The sequence below is a fragment of the Saccopteryx bilineata genome, chromosome 5 (assembly GCF_036850765.1).
Source record: "Saccopteryx bilineata isolate mSacBil1 chromosome 5, mSacBil1_pri_phased_curated, whole genome shotgun sequence".
In the NCBI taxonomy this organism is placed as follows: Eukaryota; Metazoa; Chordata; class Mammalia; order Chiroptera; family Emballonuridae; genus Saccopteryx; species Saccopteryx bilineata.
Window position 1 is genome coordinate 265,037,124 of NC_089494.1, and position 16,797 is coordinate 265,053,920.

At 60.6% G+C, this 16,797-nt stretch overlaps 1 protein-coding gene across 1 annotated transcript; it reads left to right on the forward strand.

Moving 5' to 3' along the window:
• Positions 1 to 1,796: 1,796 nt before the first annotated feature.
• Positions 1,797 to 16,352, forward strand: MXD4 (MAX dimerization protein 4). Its single transcript, XM_066233781.1, has 6 exons — positions 1,797 to 2,044; positions 2,137 to 2,236; positions 5,419 to 5,448; positions 11,173 to 11,287; positions 12,382 to 12,544; positions 12,949 to 16,352. The coding sequence occupies exons 1-6, from the start codon at positions 1,981 to 1,983 to the stop codon at positions 13,104 to 13,106; spliced, it is 630 nt and encodes a 209-aa protein (XP_066089878.1). The 5' UTR covers positions 1,797 to 1,980; the 3' UTR covers positions 13,107 to 16,352.
• The last annotated feature ends 445 nt before the right edge of the window (positions 16,353 to 16,797 follow it).

Below are 16,797 nucleotides of genomic sequence, written 5' to 3' on the forward strand. Positions count from 1 at the left end.
ACCTTGCAAAATGCTGACCAGCTTGTGGTGAGCCGCAGGTCCCGCCTCCAGTACCCCGGAGCGCAGAAGGCACCAGCCTCTCCCCCGAGTTGGGCTTCCTCCTTCACTCCGCACCCTGAGCAGCCCTCCAGACTGACCCAGCGGGCCACAGCACCAGGCTCTTGTTAGAGGCTCTGCCCTGGGCCAGGAGTAGGAGCGCGGGGATAACATCAAGGGGTTGTTTTAATGTCTGTGCAGGACTGTCTCAAGGGCAGTATCTAAGCCCCCCAAGGGTCCTGCCGCTCTGCAGGACGCCCGTTCCTAATCCCATTCATCATACAGCTGTGGCTGTCACGCCAGCAAGTCACGCTGGGCCAGGAAGCCGCTTGGTCTCCACACTCCTGTGTCACCAGCCCTGTGTCACCCATATGGGAAAGCAATACTCTCCATTCTGCTGGGAAAACCTGGCGAACCCCTAAAACTCAGGATACCCAGTTTCCTTATCTGTGAATTGGGGGGTGCAAAAACATACAAGGAAATGCATATAAAACATTCGGTAGGTCTTAGGACAGAAAGTGTTGAGGTTTTTATGCTTTTCGTTCTGTTTTGTTTTAGGACTCTGGGGCAGCAGCAATGCCCCCCTCATTTACAATAGAATTTCTGCGGGGAGGTCCTGCCACCTTTATCCCCCACATTCTGCAGCCCCCTGGTCCGGTCCTCGGGGGCTCCCTGGCCACCAATGAGAGAGAGGATCAAGGGAGACTGAGGCCAGTCTGGGGCTGCCCAACCAGGCTGTCAGTTCCCTGCTCTTCCGGAGGCCAGTTTAGAATCAGGGGTCACCAGGGCCAGTCGCTAATTGGGAGCTTGATGAGGCATTCTCTCCCTTCCCAGAGGGCAACTTTCTTCTCCAGGAAGCACTTCCTTGGCCAGAGGGGACCAGCACCTGCCTCTAGGAATGTCCCCACCTTCACCTCACACAGGAAGGAGCATGCAGTCCTCCACTCACGAGAGTCCCTCCCGACTCTGGCGATAGACCTCTGTTCTCACTAGGCCTAGGGCCCCTCCTTCGGCTCTAGGGTCCACTGGGTAGTTGGGGGGACTCCCTCCACCCCCTACCCACCCCCGCCTCAATTGCCTTTTGATATCCTCAAGGAGATACGACTCTTAGGTTGACTGTCTATGACCCTCCTTCCTCCAAGTCCCGGCCTCTCCTGGGGTCACTCTGTGTCCGGCGGGGTGAGGTGTCCTTTGCAGCCCCACGCGATACCCCCCGAGGACATCGCGAGGCCCGGTGCTCCGGCGGAGCCAGTGTTGCAGATGGCCCAGGGGCTACAGGCTCCTTCTGGGCACGGTGTGCAGACCCGGGAACCCGGGGGGGGGGGCGCTCCCGCGTCCTTATCGGCTCTCGCGCAAGACCGAGAAGGCAGCGAGCGGTCCCACCGCGCTCCGCTTCCTCTCGGCAACGCGTCGGACCGCTGTGCCCTCATTGGCTGCGCGCCCCGCAGCCGGCCATTGGCTCGTGGTCCCTATTTTACATAGACCGCTTTGGGCCAATCGGCGCGCGGCGCCTACTTAACATGCATGCCAGCCGCCAGTCAGCGAGCGCGGGGGCCGGGCCACCACGTGCTGTTGCTAAGCTTAGGCTTCTAAATTGTTACTAGCGCCGCGAGCCTATCCGATCCGAGCTTAGCATCTGTCAACATTCTCTGCCCGACCCGATGCTTTCGGCCGGCTCCCATTGGCCTCAGCCCGAACCAGCGTCCGCCCCCAAAGCCGGAGTGCCGGCCCGCATTGGCTGCGCCGGCCGCCGCTCGCCCTTAAGTGTCAATTTGAGGGCCCGAAGCTGAGGGTGGCGGCCGAGCGCACAGGGGAGTCCGCGGGAGTGCGGGGAGTGGGGCCGCCGGGCGCGCGGGGCGGGCGGCGAGCGGAGCCGGCCGGAGTGGGCCGGGCAGCGGCCGCCGCCGTCCCGGAGCGCGCAGGCGAGCGCCGGCGGGCCGGAGGATGGAGCTGAACTCCCTGCTGATCCTGCTGGAGGCGGCCGAGTACCTGGAGCGCAGGGACCGAGGTAGCGCCCGCGCCCCTTTGTGCTCCGGACCGCGGGCGGGCGGAGGGGCCGGGGCCGGGGCGGGGCCCGCTGACCGCGCCGTCTGTCCGCAGAGGCCGAGCATGGCTACGCCTCGGTGCTACCCTTCGACGGCGACTTCTCCAGGAAGAAAACAAAGGCGGCCGGCCTGGTGCGCAAGGCCCCGAACAACAGGTACCACCCCCACCCCCACCCCGCACGCGCGGCCGCCCCCGCCCGGCTCGGGCCCGGGGCTTCCATTCTCCCCGGTGCCCTTTCTGGCCCCGACCCCCAGGCCAGCAGCCCGGCAGCAGCCTGCCCGCCGCGAGCCCCGGCGGCCAGCCTGGAGGAGGAGGCGCACCCGGGCCGCGGCCGCAGCCCCGCCCGGCAGGCCCCGCCCGCGCCGTCGCCATCTTCTTGCGGGCCGCGCCTCCTCGGCCTCTCGCGTAAACAGTGCCACGCGTACAGCCCCGCCGCCCGGGGTCTCCTCCCGTAGTCGCTCCCCGCCCCCAAGTTGGTCTGGACTTTTTCGAGCAGGAAAAAAAGTTGTCAGTGGGCGTTGGCCGGTGCCCCTTGGGTCTGGGGAAACAGGGTCGGTGCAGAGCAGTGTGGGGCTGCTTACCTGACCTCTGCTTGCCGAGGGTGGATGGAACTGCATCTCTCCGATTGTCTCCACGGGCAGATCCATGATGCTGGGCTGAGTCCTTTCCACCCCCAGTGGCCTGGGCAAAGAAGGTGCACGGAGGCCCTGTCCTGCTGATCCCCATTTCTCCACAGCACCCATGCTTCTGCCTAATCTCTGGCACAAATGAAATTTGGGCGGCAAGTGTAGGAGTCCCCTTCTTTGGGACTGGTGATCCTTTTTAAGGGTGCGGAAAGAAGGGGCAGGCTGTGCAGCCTCTCCCAATGCCAGGAAATGCCCCCCCCAACCCTCAGCCAGGCTGCAGAAGCCCTGCAGCTGGGGTGCCCATCACTGGGTGGAGAATAATGGGAATTTTCAGCTAGAGCTTCCCTCAGGATTCACTCTCCTGGCCACCGTGAGGACCACAGGACACCTGACACTGCCCAGGGTCCATTTTGGCCTGGACCATGTCACCAGGCTGGGAGCTGCACTTGTGAGGGGCTTTTGGGCCCCTTGGCAGAGGGTGCGGCTCATTCCTGTGGCCAGCCTGTTCTTGGGAAACAGAAAGGCTGGCACAAGGACTCATCTCCTGTGACGTCCTGGCGCCCTGGGCCTGGCAAGGAATTGGTTCAGCCTCCATCTGCCCTGGCTTGGGACATACTCTGAGTTGCAGCCCCTGGTCCCCTAATGAGGACAGTTTGGGGAAATATGTGCAGTGTTGGTGGGGGGATACTGCCGCAGGCCTCTTCGTTGAGATAGCCAGGCCCCTGCTGTTGGCCCTGTGTTCCAAGTGTGCTGACACCCATGGGGAACTCCAGGATGTGGTTCCCATGGTATGGGGTACTCAAAGCTGATGTTCCAAATCACAGCCAGGGCTCTGGGGGTGCTTCCTAAGTGTTCACACACATGGTAACTAATACTCATCCCATTCCATTGAGGAGTTGTTATTTTTATCATCACTGTAGGGCCAAGGAAACAGACGTAGAGAGATGGAGTTGCTGCCCTCTCATGCCATAGGGACTCCTTTTCTGAGGTGGGGTCCTTGTCTTCCGCATTCTGCCAGAATGGAGACCTTGAGGGTGCAGGGGAGGGACTGAGAAGGTCTCCCAGACTGGGGTGCACCTCCCTGCTGCTCCTCTGGGTAGAGCCTGACTCTCCTAGGGCCTGGGGCACCTGAGGCTCACAGAGATGACCCCTCGAGCTTGTCCTGGTCCATCTGGGCCTCAGCCAGCTCCTGTCCAAGCCAGAGCAGGGCCCAGAGGACTCAGGGCCCTGACTTGTTGAGACATCCCCACACTTTCAAGGTGAGGAAAAGTGGGTGGTGGGGCAGGTGGGTGACATGTGTGGGTTCCAGCAAGGGCTTTCGGGGCAGTTGTTCAGCCAGGTGTCTCACCTTCCCCCAGGCCCCCATGAGAAGTATATAGCCCAGGACAGGGTGATCTTGGGACCTGTGTGATGAATCTTCCCATATGGCTCCCACAGGTGTCTGGTCCCCTCTCTATTTTCCCACTCCTGAGAAGTGCCCTTTTCCTGGCAGGGTAGGGTCTGGCCTGCAGACCCACCTGCCTATCCGCAGTCGAGGCTGGCTGGGAACCTGGGCGGCTGTATATGCCCTTCTGGCCCTGGGGCGGTTCTGAGGCACCCTGCCCAGCCCACGTGACCAGCAGACACTAGAGGTCCCTGGAACCTGGTTCTGGAGGCAGTCCTGAGGCTCCACAGGAAGGCCCAGGAGCCTGCTGCCCTGGTGGGTGCAGGAGCATCTCCCACCTTGGACCCCAGTGGTGGGGCCACGAACCATGGCAGGTGGCAGAGGCAGGCAGGATGGGGAGGTACTCCGGCCCCATGGGTGGGGACAGGAGGTCCCTAATCCTGAGTTTCTGGAACAGGAGACTGAGGACAGGCAGGCAGAGGTCAGCAGAAGCTTCAATACAGGGTTTGGTCTGGGTTACCCCAAGGTGGCCTGTCTCTCTGTTCACATTTGAAGCTTCCCGGCAGGCCTAGGAGCCCTGTCTGACCTGGGAGGTCCCTGTCTGGACCTAGTGGGGAGTGACGAGGGAATGCCTCCCTGTCCCACGGGGAAGTACTTGGGACTCCGGCCCTGTCCGAATGGGTCAGATGGGTAGGAGTTGAGCAGCAGATGGGGCACTGCTCCCCAAGAGGCTGAGATCAGGCCCAGGGTGGCCACATCTCAGAGGCTCCCTTGTGGGCTGGGTCTGCCCTGTCCCTGGCTGTCCCCATTGATAAGCTGGGCTGTGACGATGCAGGTGTATGAGCCTTGGGTGGTGGGATGATGCTCTGGCCAGCCATGTCAGGATGGGACTGCCCCGTGTCCTGGTCTTTGTGCCAGTCCATGTGGCTCCAAGGACACCGCTGGTCTCAGGGAACAGGAAACAGAAAAGGCACGCAGCTCATTGAGCAGCCTTAAGAGCACAGGGTGGGTCAGCCCCTTTCTGGAAGGGGACCTGGGCTCTCCTACTGGCCCAAGCCCCATCACGCCTCACTAGGTGAGCTGGCTGGCCTTGGGCATACCTGGACATGGTTGTACCTCTCTGTGGACTGTCCTGGTCACTTTGTACAAGGTCCCCCTTTGGTTAGCAGCTGCCCACCTGCCCATTCCTCCCAGTTCTGGGCTGTTCTGGGCCCCAGATCTTCCTGCCGGTGTCTACTGATGCCTGGGCCCTCAGTAGAGCTGTCTTCTCTATGTTCCGGTGGTCGGGCAGTGCAGTGAACTTTATTTTTCTGTTTTTCTAAACAGGTCTTCACACAATGAACTAGAAAAGCACAGGTAAGTGACCCCCTGCCCCCCACCCCGAGTTCTTGGCGTGAGCTCCCTGACAGGTCCTGCTGAGGGGATGTTGCGGCCAGCACCCCCTCCCCTGCACCCCATGTGTCCTGGTAGCTAGTGCTACCAGGCTGTGTCCTCATCTCGCTGTGGGTCCGTCTTGAAGGAAGAATCCAGGCTGTGCTCTCAGGCGCTTCCATGCTGGGAAGCAGGGCTGGGGGCCCAGGCCTTGGGTGCTCAGCCTGGGTCCAGAGCCAGGTGGGGTCCAGGGACTTGGGGCAGGGCCCCTTGTGCTGTGTGTGGCAGTGAGGGCCAGCTCTCTGGAAGCAGTGATTTGCCTGCTTTGAAGTCTCTTAAGTCCCTTTGGGAGCAATTAATTCTTTAGCCCTCAGGAGACTGGCCTCTCTCCAGGGCTTTAGCCCTCTTGTCTGGGGCCTCCTGCACCATCCTGCTAGTCTTGTCTGCAGGGCAGTCGGACAGGCAGCCAGCCCCAAGCCACGTGGGTCTGGGGAGGGGGGAACTCTGGCCCTGGGCAGGATCCTGGGGAGCCAACTTTGTGCTCACCCCTCTGGCTGCAAGGCTAGCTCCTCTCAGGCCCTCCTGGAAGAGGCGGGGGGGTCTTTGATCACCGAGAGGCAGGAAGGGCGGCATGCTCACCGAGGAGTCCTCTTACTCCAGCCCCAGTCACCTGGGGCCCTGCGCCTTCCAGGCATTCCCGCTCTGGCCACCCTGGCCTGGCTGCAGGTCTCACTCTGCCAACAGGGTCTCTGTGACCTTGGACCTGCTCTGCAGTGGGGACAAGGCAGTGGCAAGGTTGGCCCCTGCAGGCTAGTGTCCTCAGGGTTGGTCTTGCAGGGCCGGTGGGAGCTATGGGTGTTCACGGGCCCGACAGGCAGGAGCCCTGATGCTAGGACCAGGGATGACCCCAGGGGACACTGTGCGGAAGCTTTCTCCTGACCTCTGCTCTCATCTGCGTAATGGGCCAGTTCTTTCCTCCCTTCTGGGGTTGAAGTGGAGGGGGGTGTCTGCATTCCAGTTGAACCTTCCAGGCCTGCTCTGGGAAGGTTTGGAGTTTGGCCAGTTCTCTGTGTCCCCCCCCCTCCATGGCGACCGCAGCGCCAACTTCCGTTCCCCTGGGATCAGGCCTGTGCTGGGCGGGCGCTGGGCAGGGACGGGACGCTGTGTTCTCCAGAGGAGCTGCACTTCCTGGACCAGCCCTGTGTGTGTGAGGGGCTCCTGCAGCCGTGGATTCGGAGCAAGTGCAGAGCCTGGACAGCCAGGCAGGCTCTGGGGTTGTTGTCAGGCTGGAAGAGGATCTTGACTGGGACCCAGGAGCCTGGGCAGGCATGTGGAGTTCTTTGGGGAGGGCTTCTTGGAGGTGGTGCTTAGAACAGCCCTTCAGTGTAGACAGACAGGGGGGATGTCATTGGGGGAGGGAGTATGGCAAGGGCATGGTAGCTCTTCCAAGAAGAAGGGCTGGCCTTTGGCCTCTGCAGCTGCCCCTTGACCCTGACCTTGGCCTCAGCCCCCTTCTCCCAGAGCCCACTCTTGGGCTGAGTTTTGTGGGGCCCTTTTGAGACATAGAGGCAAGATAGGCAGGCAGCCAGGAGCATCTCCCACCCAGTGCAGGAGCCTCTGTTCTGGGCTGGCCACCGGCAGGTGTGAACAGCCCTGAGGAACCCACAGGCATGGAGCTTGGGGTCCTGGTAGGGACCTTGGTCATGGCCATACCTGTGGCTGCCTGGTGCTGATGCTGGATGCTCCTGGCCATGGGCCACAGGAAGGGCTGTGTGTTGTCCCAAGGAAGGAAGGAAGCACCTGGCTTGGTCACCCAGCTGGCCCCCAGGGAGGCAGGCCCTGGACATCATCTTCCCTGGAAATGTGCTCGTGTTGGGCCTGCAGGGACCTGGTCTGAGCTGGCCGGGTCAGCCCCAGGCCACCCCAGTCTGGCCTTGTCCCTCCTCTCTTTTGCCTCATAAATAGTAGCTCCCATGAGTATTGGCTCAAAGGCCAATACTTTGCTAATGACTCCTGGGGGTTGTGGAGGCCACGTCATCCTTGACAGGATGACCCTTGGGCCCAGCTCCAGGTTTTAGCTTTTATAGGTGTGGAGTGGCTGGGCTCATCCCAAAGGCCAGCCCGAGGCCCTCAGTCAGGCCCCACCATCTTCCCTGGTGGCTGTCCAGGTTTTGGGTAAATCTCCCCAGTGCAGCCACACCGGCCTTTGTAACCCCCACAGCTAGAAGATGAAGGTGAATGGGAGGGGAGAAGCTGCTGTGCTTAGTCCCTCTCCCCCCAGGCCATTTCCCTGCTGCCTCCTCTGTGACAGCCAGGCCCGGCGTGCTCAGAGCATGGATGGCTGGGACCTTGTCCCTCAGGTGCTGGGGGACCATGTGTGGGAGCTGTGGGGCCTCAGAGGAGGAGCAGGGCTTGTGGTGAGAAGCTAGGAAGGGCCGTGTCAAGGGCTGGGCTGTGGGCAGCCGCAGAGACGGAGCTACGATGAATGCTCATGCAGTGATTCCCAGATGCAGGTTCTGCCTCCTGAAGCCACCCCGGTTCCTACAGGAAGTGGTGGGTTTTCAGAGCTCCCAGGAATGCCGGGACAGCCGCAGGGCACTGGCAGAGGGCCTGAGCACTGCAGCCACTTGACAGAGGGCTGAGTGGGAGACCCGTGCCCCACTCGGAGGGCCTGGGCACTGCCGCCACTTGACAGAGGGCTGAGTGAGAGACCCGGGCCCCCACTCTCCAGCCCCAGTCCTGGGGATGCCCACTCCCCACAGGGATGGGGACATGGGGGCTCAGAAGGGCCCCAGAGCCAACTCTCCTGAGGCCGGATGGGCATGTGGCTCAGTGTTAAATATGGCACAGTATCTAGTCGAGTGGCCTCTCTTTGTGTCTTGCGAAGTATTTGCTTTGTAACGGGTAGAACAGACAGTTCACGTCCGTTCATCGTGGATGGCCTGCACCTCCTCTGTGCCACCCCCCACCCCAGCCATCCTAGGCAGCCGGGCAGCCGCGCCCGATGCCGCAGCCTCTTCCATGTGGGTACTAATTTGGATAAGAACAAGACCTTGTTATCTGCTGTTTTCTCACTTGACCTTTCCCCTGATACACCTGTGCGCTGTCCACCTGTGTCCCCAGGCCCCCCCCCTCCTCCTCCCCCCTCTGGCCCCGCACAGGCCAGCCGGCTGTACTGCGGCTCCTTGGCCTGGAGCTCTGGTTCATGCCGCTGGGACTGCAGTGGACACTGGGAACGTTGTGTGTCTGGGAGCAGTTCTGTGGGACCTAAATCGAGTAGAAATGCGGGTTAGAGGTTTGAGTTGCTGCCATGGCCTTCAGAGCTGCTGTCCGCTGGTGAAGCCTGCAGGGGCCCACGTGCTGGCGGGCGGCAAGAGCCAGCCCCTCCTCCTATCCACCCAAACTCACGTCTCCTCGGTGAGTTTTCACGTCTCGGAAACTGGGAGGTGGGGTCAGCTTTGTGTCCGATTAGCCATCTGTGTCCTGCACCTCGCCTCTTTGTGTCCTCTGCCCGTTTTCCCATCAAGAGATTCCTTCTTTTATTTTTTGCTGTGTATGAGCTCCAAATGTCACGAATACTAACCGTTTTGTCTTTTATGTGTATTGCAAATATTTTTCCACTGTTGTCTTGTAGCTGTGTTTTTTCTTTCTTGTACAAATGTGTCTATTTCTGATTGTAAAAGTAACATGTGGTTTTTTTTTAGTATAGAAAAACCTGGAAATTACAAAAACAAAACAAAAAAAGCCAAAGCCAAAGAAATAAACGTTGCCAACCTCCTCACCTGGAGACGCATGCTTCCTGCTCTTCATTGTGTCCTGTTGAGTCTCTTTGTGCGTCTGCTGTTTCACTTTTTTTTTATAAACGATGTCGGGTCACTTGTCACATAGATGGTTCCGTCTGCCGATTTCTCCACCTATACTCATGATGCAGACATGTAGGATATACTGAAAGGATGATCCTGTTGGTTGTTTCAGGGGAGGGGGTGGAATTCAGGGGCACTTTTAATTTTTCTTTTCCTGCTGATTTGCATTTTCTACTTTTCACCAAGATCATGTACTTGAGTATGTAAACTGTAGATTGCAAGAGTGGCCATTTGTTATGGAATGAGTGGACAAGGGGACCCTCAGTTGTGCGCTGGGTGGCAGGCGGGAGGTGGGGCCTGAGGGGGAAGGAAGAGGGTGATTAGCACACCTGTGGACAGGTCAGCACAGTCCCGGCCCCATCCTCCACGGGGCAAGCACCCTGGTGCCCTTGGAGGTGAGGAGGCTGAGGTCTCCGGATTCTGGGGTGTCAGGGGACCGTGTAGCAGTGTGCCTGGGACCCAGAGGTGTGAGTTCCGGAGCCCACCAGTGTGCCTCCTTTACCAGCCTTGTGTCCGTGTGCAGGGTGGGGACTCACCGCTAAAGATCTCTATTGTCAAGCAGCACTTGGGGTGTTCTCTGCATGCAGGTCCCCCAGGGTCCAGGCTGTTGAGGCCCCAGCTCCTTGTGGCCTCATGGCTGACTCAGCACAGCCTCTGTCCTGTATCCTGGAAGTTCTTCCTAAGGTCTGACTTAGTTTAATCTGGAGAACTTCTCAGCCCCAGGGTGCCATGTGGGGAGATGCCTCATCAGCCGGAGGGTGCTCTCTGGATGTGGGCGGTAGACCACGCCCAGGTTTCGGGCACCCATCTGTCCAGAGGGTATGGCCATCTGCCCACTTGCCTCCCAGGGTCTCTAAAGGCTAAGCAAACCGGGGTTTGCTGGGCTTCAGAACATAGGGAATGGCTAGGAAAAGGGGGAACAGCTGGTGGCGGGTGCTCCCAAGCCCCTTGGCCTCTTGGCGTCTCTCTTAAGAGCACAGCCTGAGCAGAAGTGGCTTCAACGGCCTGCAGCCAGGGCGCTCGCATCCGCAGGTGTTGGGGCAGGCGGGTCAATGATGTGCATCTGGGGGACCAGAGCACGCTTTGGGAGTGAGCTTCAGGCACACCCCCCCCCCAGCCACCCACCTGCCCTCCCCAGGAGAGATGCGTGGGAAAGGTATCCCCTGTACAAGGGCATGGGGCCTAAGGGCCTGAAAAAGACCTCTGAGTTTGGTGGTTCCAGTTTTGTGGAGAAACTGCGTTTGTCTGCATGGATGTGGGGACAAAATCTGGAGAGAAGCAGTTTTCCAAAGGATGCCAGCCAGCCAGCCTCGGGTGGGAGGGTCCTGTCCTCAGCCCTCCCTGACCCGAATGGACTCATGTTTCTGTGGTGACGGGAGTGACCAGCAAGCACCCTGCGCTTGGCGAGGCAGGGGATGTCCATCTGGCCTAGGACCTCTGGATCTCTGGGAATAGCCTGACCCACACCCTGTGCCTCCCCCACCTGCCCACGGACTCCACTGTGGAGGGTGGTGGTCGCAGGGTGAGCTGGGGCTCTGGGGCAGTGCCTGGCTGTGGCCTTTGAGACTCTGGGAGGCTGTGGGGGCTTGCCGGACGGACCCATGGTCTCAGGCTGCCCTCTTTGTCTAGGGCATGTGGAGGGCTGTGGGTGCCAGGCTGCCCCAGAGCCTGGGGAGTTGCCAGCCAGGTGGGAAGGGAACTTTAGACAGGGTCCCTGAGCAGGTCTGTAGGGAGCCCTGCCGGCCACCTCCCACCCTCCCTCGGACCTCCCAGCCACCCTGCTCTCGCTGCCAGCGTCCGAGGGCTGGGCCGCTCTGCCTGACAGTCCTGTCTCTGGCTCTTTCAGACGAGCCAAACTCAGGCTCTACCTGGAGCAGCTGAAGCAGCTGGTGCCCCTGGGTCCTGACAGCACCCGCCACACCACGCTCAGCCTCCTTAAACGCGCCAAGACGCACATCAAGGTGAGCGGGGTTGCACCCTCTGCTGCCACCCCAGCCAGCTGCTGTGGCTGACCCAGCCGGGCTCCAGGGCTGTGCCCACAGGGCCCGAGGGTGGGGGGAGAGGGGCCCACCCTCTGCTGCCACCCCAGCCAGCTGCTGTGGCTGACCCAGCCGGGCTCTGGGGCTGTGCCCACAGAGCCCGAGGGTGGGGTGGAGAGGGGGTAGGTGTACATCGAGGTGCACATAGGGGTCTCGGGGCGTGGGGGCTAGGGGGTGGGCAGCAGCTGGAACTGAAGGTCAGGGCATACACTGGGTTTTCTTGAGTGGGGGTGGGGCTGGGGAAGTGGAGGTGGGTGACAGATGGCCCTTCAGGGTCCTGGGCTGTAGTGGGACCTGGATAGGGTGGGGTGCCTTTGATGCTGGGAGGCCCATAGGAAGTAGATGCCCAGTGGTGGGTGAGTTTCTGGGGCCAAAGGCACCATGGCCTTGGGGTGTGGCTGAGTGAGATGTTGCCTGGGACAGGCCCCTCAAGGTCTGAGACAGAGACCTGCTGTTTTGGGGGGTTTCGTGATACTTGGGCCAACCAGGGTGCTCTTCATTCCCTTAAAGGCCCCCGATGCCTGTACAGGTAGTACAGGCACCCCAGGCAGGCTGACGGGAGCTTTGAGAAAGGCACAGTGATGTCCTGGGTCACAATCCCAGCCGGCAGAGTCTCAGGGCAGGGGAGGTGTGGGGAGGGTAAGGGGCCGGGAGGGGAGGGCCTAGGTGGGCACCTTGTAGGAAGGGAAGAGCAACCATGGGCAGCGCCATTGTCTGGGAGGAGGTGCCAGCCCAGAGGCCAAGCAGTGCTGTCTGGGGCTTCAAGCCCACACCTGGATTTGCTTGGCTAAGCTGGCCGCTGGTCAGCAGAACAGGCCTGGGAGGTCATACCTAGTGTAACCACCTGGTAGGGGAGAGGCAGGGGCGCGTCCACCTTTGGGGCCCACAGGAACTGGGCACAACCCTAAGGCCAGGCCGGATAGGGGATGGGGAACCTGCCGGGCATGTGTGCCCCTGTGCCCAGCCCAGCACAGGGCAGGGGCGTCTCCCGGGCTCACAGCTTCTCCTGCCCCCAGAAACTGGAGGAGCAGGACCGCAGGGCGCTGAGCATCAAGGAGCAGCTGCAGCGAGAACACCGCTTCCTGAAGCGGCGCCTGGAGCAGCTGTCGGTGCAGAGCCTGGAGCGCGTGCGCACGGACAGCACAGGCTCCGCCCTCTCCACTGACGACTCCGAGCAAGGTGGGCGCAGGCTTTGCGTGGGCTCCAGCGGCGGGAAGCGGCGGGGAGGGTGGGGCTGGCCAGAGAGGCGGCCTGGGGGAGGGGAGGGGGTGACTGCGTGATGGGGTGTGTCCCCCCCCTCCCCGCACTGTCTGAGCACCTGGTGTCATGTGGTGGAAGTGTGAGCAAGTCACTGAGACCTGGTGACCCGCCCATACGAGCGTCAGAGCTAGGCTTCCAGCTGGGCAGTGTGCTTTGGGGGCTGGGTTCTTACCTGAGCTGCAGACCCAGAGCCCCATCTTTCCTGCACCCTCACCCCTAGAGGCTCTGCTTCCTCCATGAAGGGTGGAGACCCACCCTTACTGCGCCAGGAGCTCAGTTGGCACCCTCACAATGCCCGACCCCCTTCCTTCTGCTCTCCCCAGAAGTGGACGTAGAGGGCATGGAGTTTGGCCCCGGCGAGCTGGACAGTGTTGGCAGCAACAGTGACGTGGATGACCACTACAGCCTGCAGAGTGGTGGCTGCAGCGATGGTGGCTATGGGTCCCCCTGCCGGAGGCCTGCCCGCCCTGGCCTCTCGTAGGCCCTGTGCCCTCTGCTCCTTGGCCCACCTGCCGCCCAGCCAACTGCGTCAACCCTCCAGTCCTCTCCAGCCTCTCCGCAGGCCCGCTGCTGTGCCATTCTGGAAGCTCCAGCAGCCACTTGGGCTGCCCGCCTCCACCCACCTGCAGGTCGGGGCCCACCTCACCGCTCGCCCGTCCCAGCTGGACAGGGACCCCTGCAGGGAGGCTGTTCTAGCTCCTGAGTCCCGGAGCCCAGCATAGTCACCCATGGTCTGTTCTCCGATACCTAATCATTCCGGAAGTATTAAATGTCATTGCTGCAAACCTCGGTGGGCGCCGTGTGAGGGGCTTAATGACCACCGTGGGGAGCTCAGACCCACCACAGATCTCAAGAACAAGGAGTGGACGGAGGAAGGAAGGAAGGAAGGAAGGCGTGACTCTCCACCCATCCATCTGTACATCTATCAGTCGGTCCACATAGGCTCCTGAAGCATGGACAGAGAGATCCATGAAGGGCGGGACTCGGGTGAGCACCCTGGGGCCGGAGGGCGGGGCAGGGCCCTTTGCACCCCAAGGGTGTCAGGAGCCAGGGCTGAGCTCCTGGGGCAGTCCAGGTCACCCCACACCCAGCGTGGCAGCTTCTGCTTTGTTAAGTCTCTCAGGTGTACACATGCACACACCTAGGCATGTCCGCCTGCCTGCACATCCATGCACACACGCAGACACATGTGGTCACCAGACCCAGAGGTGCCTGGGATCCAGTGGGCACAGGTCCTGCAGTGGTTGGCCTTCAGGGGTGACCGGGGCAAACGCTGGACCCTGGCCTGTGCCTGGCTTCCTGTCCCTCCGCCTCCCCAGTCACCTGCCTTGTCTGCACAGGAAGGGGCTTCTGCTTCCAGCAGAGGCTGAGGTGTGTGCTGGGGGCCAGTGAGTTGAAGCCACTGGGTCGCCAGGGAGCTTTCTGGTCTCCCTTTAAAAAAAGAAAAAGGAAGAATAAGTGGCTGCACTGTCCAGCAACCCAGAGCAGGGCTCCTGGGAGAGAGACTTTCCAAAAAAACAAAAACAAAAACATAAAAACGTTTGTAAAAAGAGAAAACAGCTGTAAGGACTGCGGTCGAGTGCTGTCAGCGTGTGTCACCTCTATTTCCTGTACGAGATTTTTTGTACTCTATTTTCCTAGTCGTCATTGCATCCTTGTTGGCTGAGGGGTGGGAGTGACCCAGTGTCTCAGGGACTCATCTGTCTGTCACCATCGTCCGAGTGTGCCTTGTGTCCTGTGTCTGGCCCCGTCCCGACCACCACCACCACCAGCGTCTCCCTGTGGTTCAGAGGCGGTCCCCCCACCTGCCCACAAGGTGTCCTCCTTCCTGGTCCCTGCCTCCTGGAGCTGCCCCTCTCAGCAGCCACAAATTCCTAGGAGTGAGAGGCTGCAGGGCCACATAAGGGGCTGCTTTCTGTCACCTGGCAGGAGGAGCTTTGGCCTCCTAGTGTCACCCTCCCCAGTGGCTGGCAGGAACCTGCTGTGCAGCCTGGCCACCAGGTGTGTGTGTGGGGGGACTGCTAACCAGAGAAATAGGTTCTTACCTGTGCCTAGCTTGAGCCCTCCCTGTTCCCCTGCCTGCGAAGCAGATATTGGCAGCTGATGAAGACAACATTCAACCTGGGTGGTCAGGCCTGAACATTAGGAAGCTTTTCCTGGCCTTTCATTTCTGAAGTCCCTGTCCCCAGGGACCACACAGCAATACTCGGGTGGCAGGCTGTGAGACTGACCCACAGCAGTGTCTGCCTCCCTCTCTGGTGCATTGTAACCAACTTCCAGGTCGTTTTTATCCTTGGTCATGGCTATGGACAGACACCTCAGGGTGGGTGGGCTGACTGAGGCAGAAAGGGGTCCCTGGTGACAGCTCTGGCACAGAACCTACCCTCCAGGGCTTGGGATGATGGATGGAAAAGTGGGCCTGTGGGATTAGGGCTAGGGCTGTAAGGAAAACGCTTCTCTTGGCATCTCCTTCCAGCTGCCCTTGGGGTCCCAGGGATGCTTCTCCTGTTTGCTGCCTGAGCATGTCCACTGAGCGTTTGTTCCTTGTGAGCAGCTCCTATCCTCTGAGCAGGGTGGGAACACCTGCAGTTGAGAGCCTGCTTCAGGAAATGGAAGTCAGGCCCCCGGGAGGGTCTGTGTTCTGCATTCTAAGGCATCAGCTCCCTGCTCCTCCCTGTAACAGCTGGTGGGGGAGGTTCTGCTCCACCTCTGCCCTCTCAGCATCCCATATGTGCCCGCTATGGCCTCTCTGTCTGGCTCCCTACCGTTTGCACAGGTGTGGTTATTGCTGGTGGCCGCAGGGACCCAGAGAGGGCCCTGCTAACAATCCAACAAAATGCTGGATTGTTAAGAGCACACCTCAGCTTTGTTGGGTCTAGAGCAGGGTTCCCCAAACGTTTTACACAGGGGGCCAGTTCACTGTCCCTCAGACCATTGGAGGGCCGCCACATACAGTGCTCCTCTCATTGACCACCAATGAAAGAGGTGCCCCTTCCGGAAGTGTGGCGGGGTGCAGGATAAATGGCCTCAGGGGGCCGCATGTGGCCCGCAGGCCGTAGTTTGGGGACCCCTGGTCTAGAGAAAGCAGATGGGACCAGAACAGGGCCACGGAGGGTGCCTGCACACTCTGTGTGTCCTCTGTGTCTACACGGGCTACTGCGGCACTTGGTGGCTAAGATCCTGGAACCCTAGGCTCATGTCTGGGTCCCCACCCTCTTTGGGTGGTGGCCCTCATACTCCTGGCCTGGTATAGGCCTAGCTGGTTAAGAGGCTGCAGGAAGACCCCCTCAATGGAGCCTTGGGCCTGCCTCTGTTGATTGGGTCTCAGAGACCCAGTGCCCACGCCTGCTTTCCTGGGCGGATGAAGCCCTGCACCCAACTGTGGCCCCGAGGGCTCACTTCCTATCCGCTGCTGCAGATAATCCCCATCTGCTGGGCAAGGCAGGGTTCCCCACTCCCCACCCCCTGCTTCTCTCTGGGCCAGCTCACCTGGAGATTCCCCACCCCTGTGCACACAGGACTCTGACCCCAAGTCACATCCAGGGCACTAGGGCAGGTTCCGTGCCAGAGTTTGGGGCTGTCCAGGAGGCCTGGTGCTGGCCAGGTGGGCCTATTACCAGATCCTCTCTGGAGAGAGATGGGTCACTCCTCTACCTGCTCACCCCCCGGGAGGGACTGTGCTGTACCGTTCTGTCTTTGTAATATAAATACAGATTTTTATACCTCACCCCTCTGGCTTCCAGTTCTTTCCATCTCTGTGTTTGACTCTCTCTCCCCTCGGCCTCCATCAGGAGCCTCTTGGCAACCTCACTGCCCTGCCCGTGGCCTTTGTTCTCGGGGACACTCGATGAACCATGGTCCTGCGACCTGCTGGCCGGCCACCGCCCAGACCCCACCATCACAGCTGCCTCCCTGGACAGTCACAGCTGGACTTGAGTGAAAGCGGAGGTCAAAGTGGAACACTCCCCACACACCTGTTTGCCAACCAGGAGCTCTTGCTTCAGGCGTTCAGACTTTTCCTCTGGCCCTGGGGCTGGGCACTGCGTCAGCCACTAAGGTGTTCCAGGCTTCCCAGGGGTCCTCAGTGGACGCCCTTGGTCTGCCTCCATGTGCCCATTCTGCTCAGTGGCTGCTGGCCCTCGGTACGCACCTGCGAAACCCTTCTTGGACCT

Coding starts and splice junctions, on each gene's coding strand:
- MXD4 (XM_066233781.1), top strand. CDS start 1,981: ATGGAGCTGAACTCCCTGCTGATCCTGCTGGAGGCGGCCGAGTACCTG. Junction 2,045..2,136: donor CCTGGAGCGCAGGGACCGAG/GTAGCGCCCGCG, acceptor GTCTGTCCGCAG/AGGCCGAGCATGGCTACGCC. Junction 12,545..12,948: donor CACTGACGACTCCGAGCAAG/GTGGGCGCAGGC, acceptor TGCTCTCCCCAG/AAGTGGACGTAGAGGGCATG.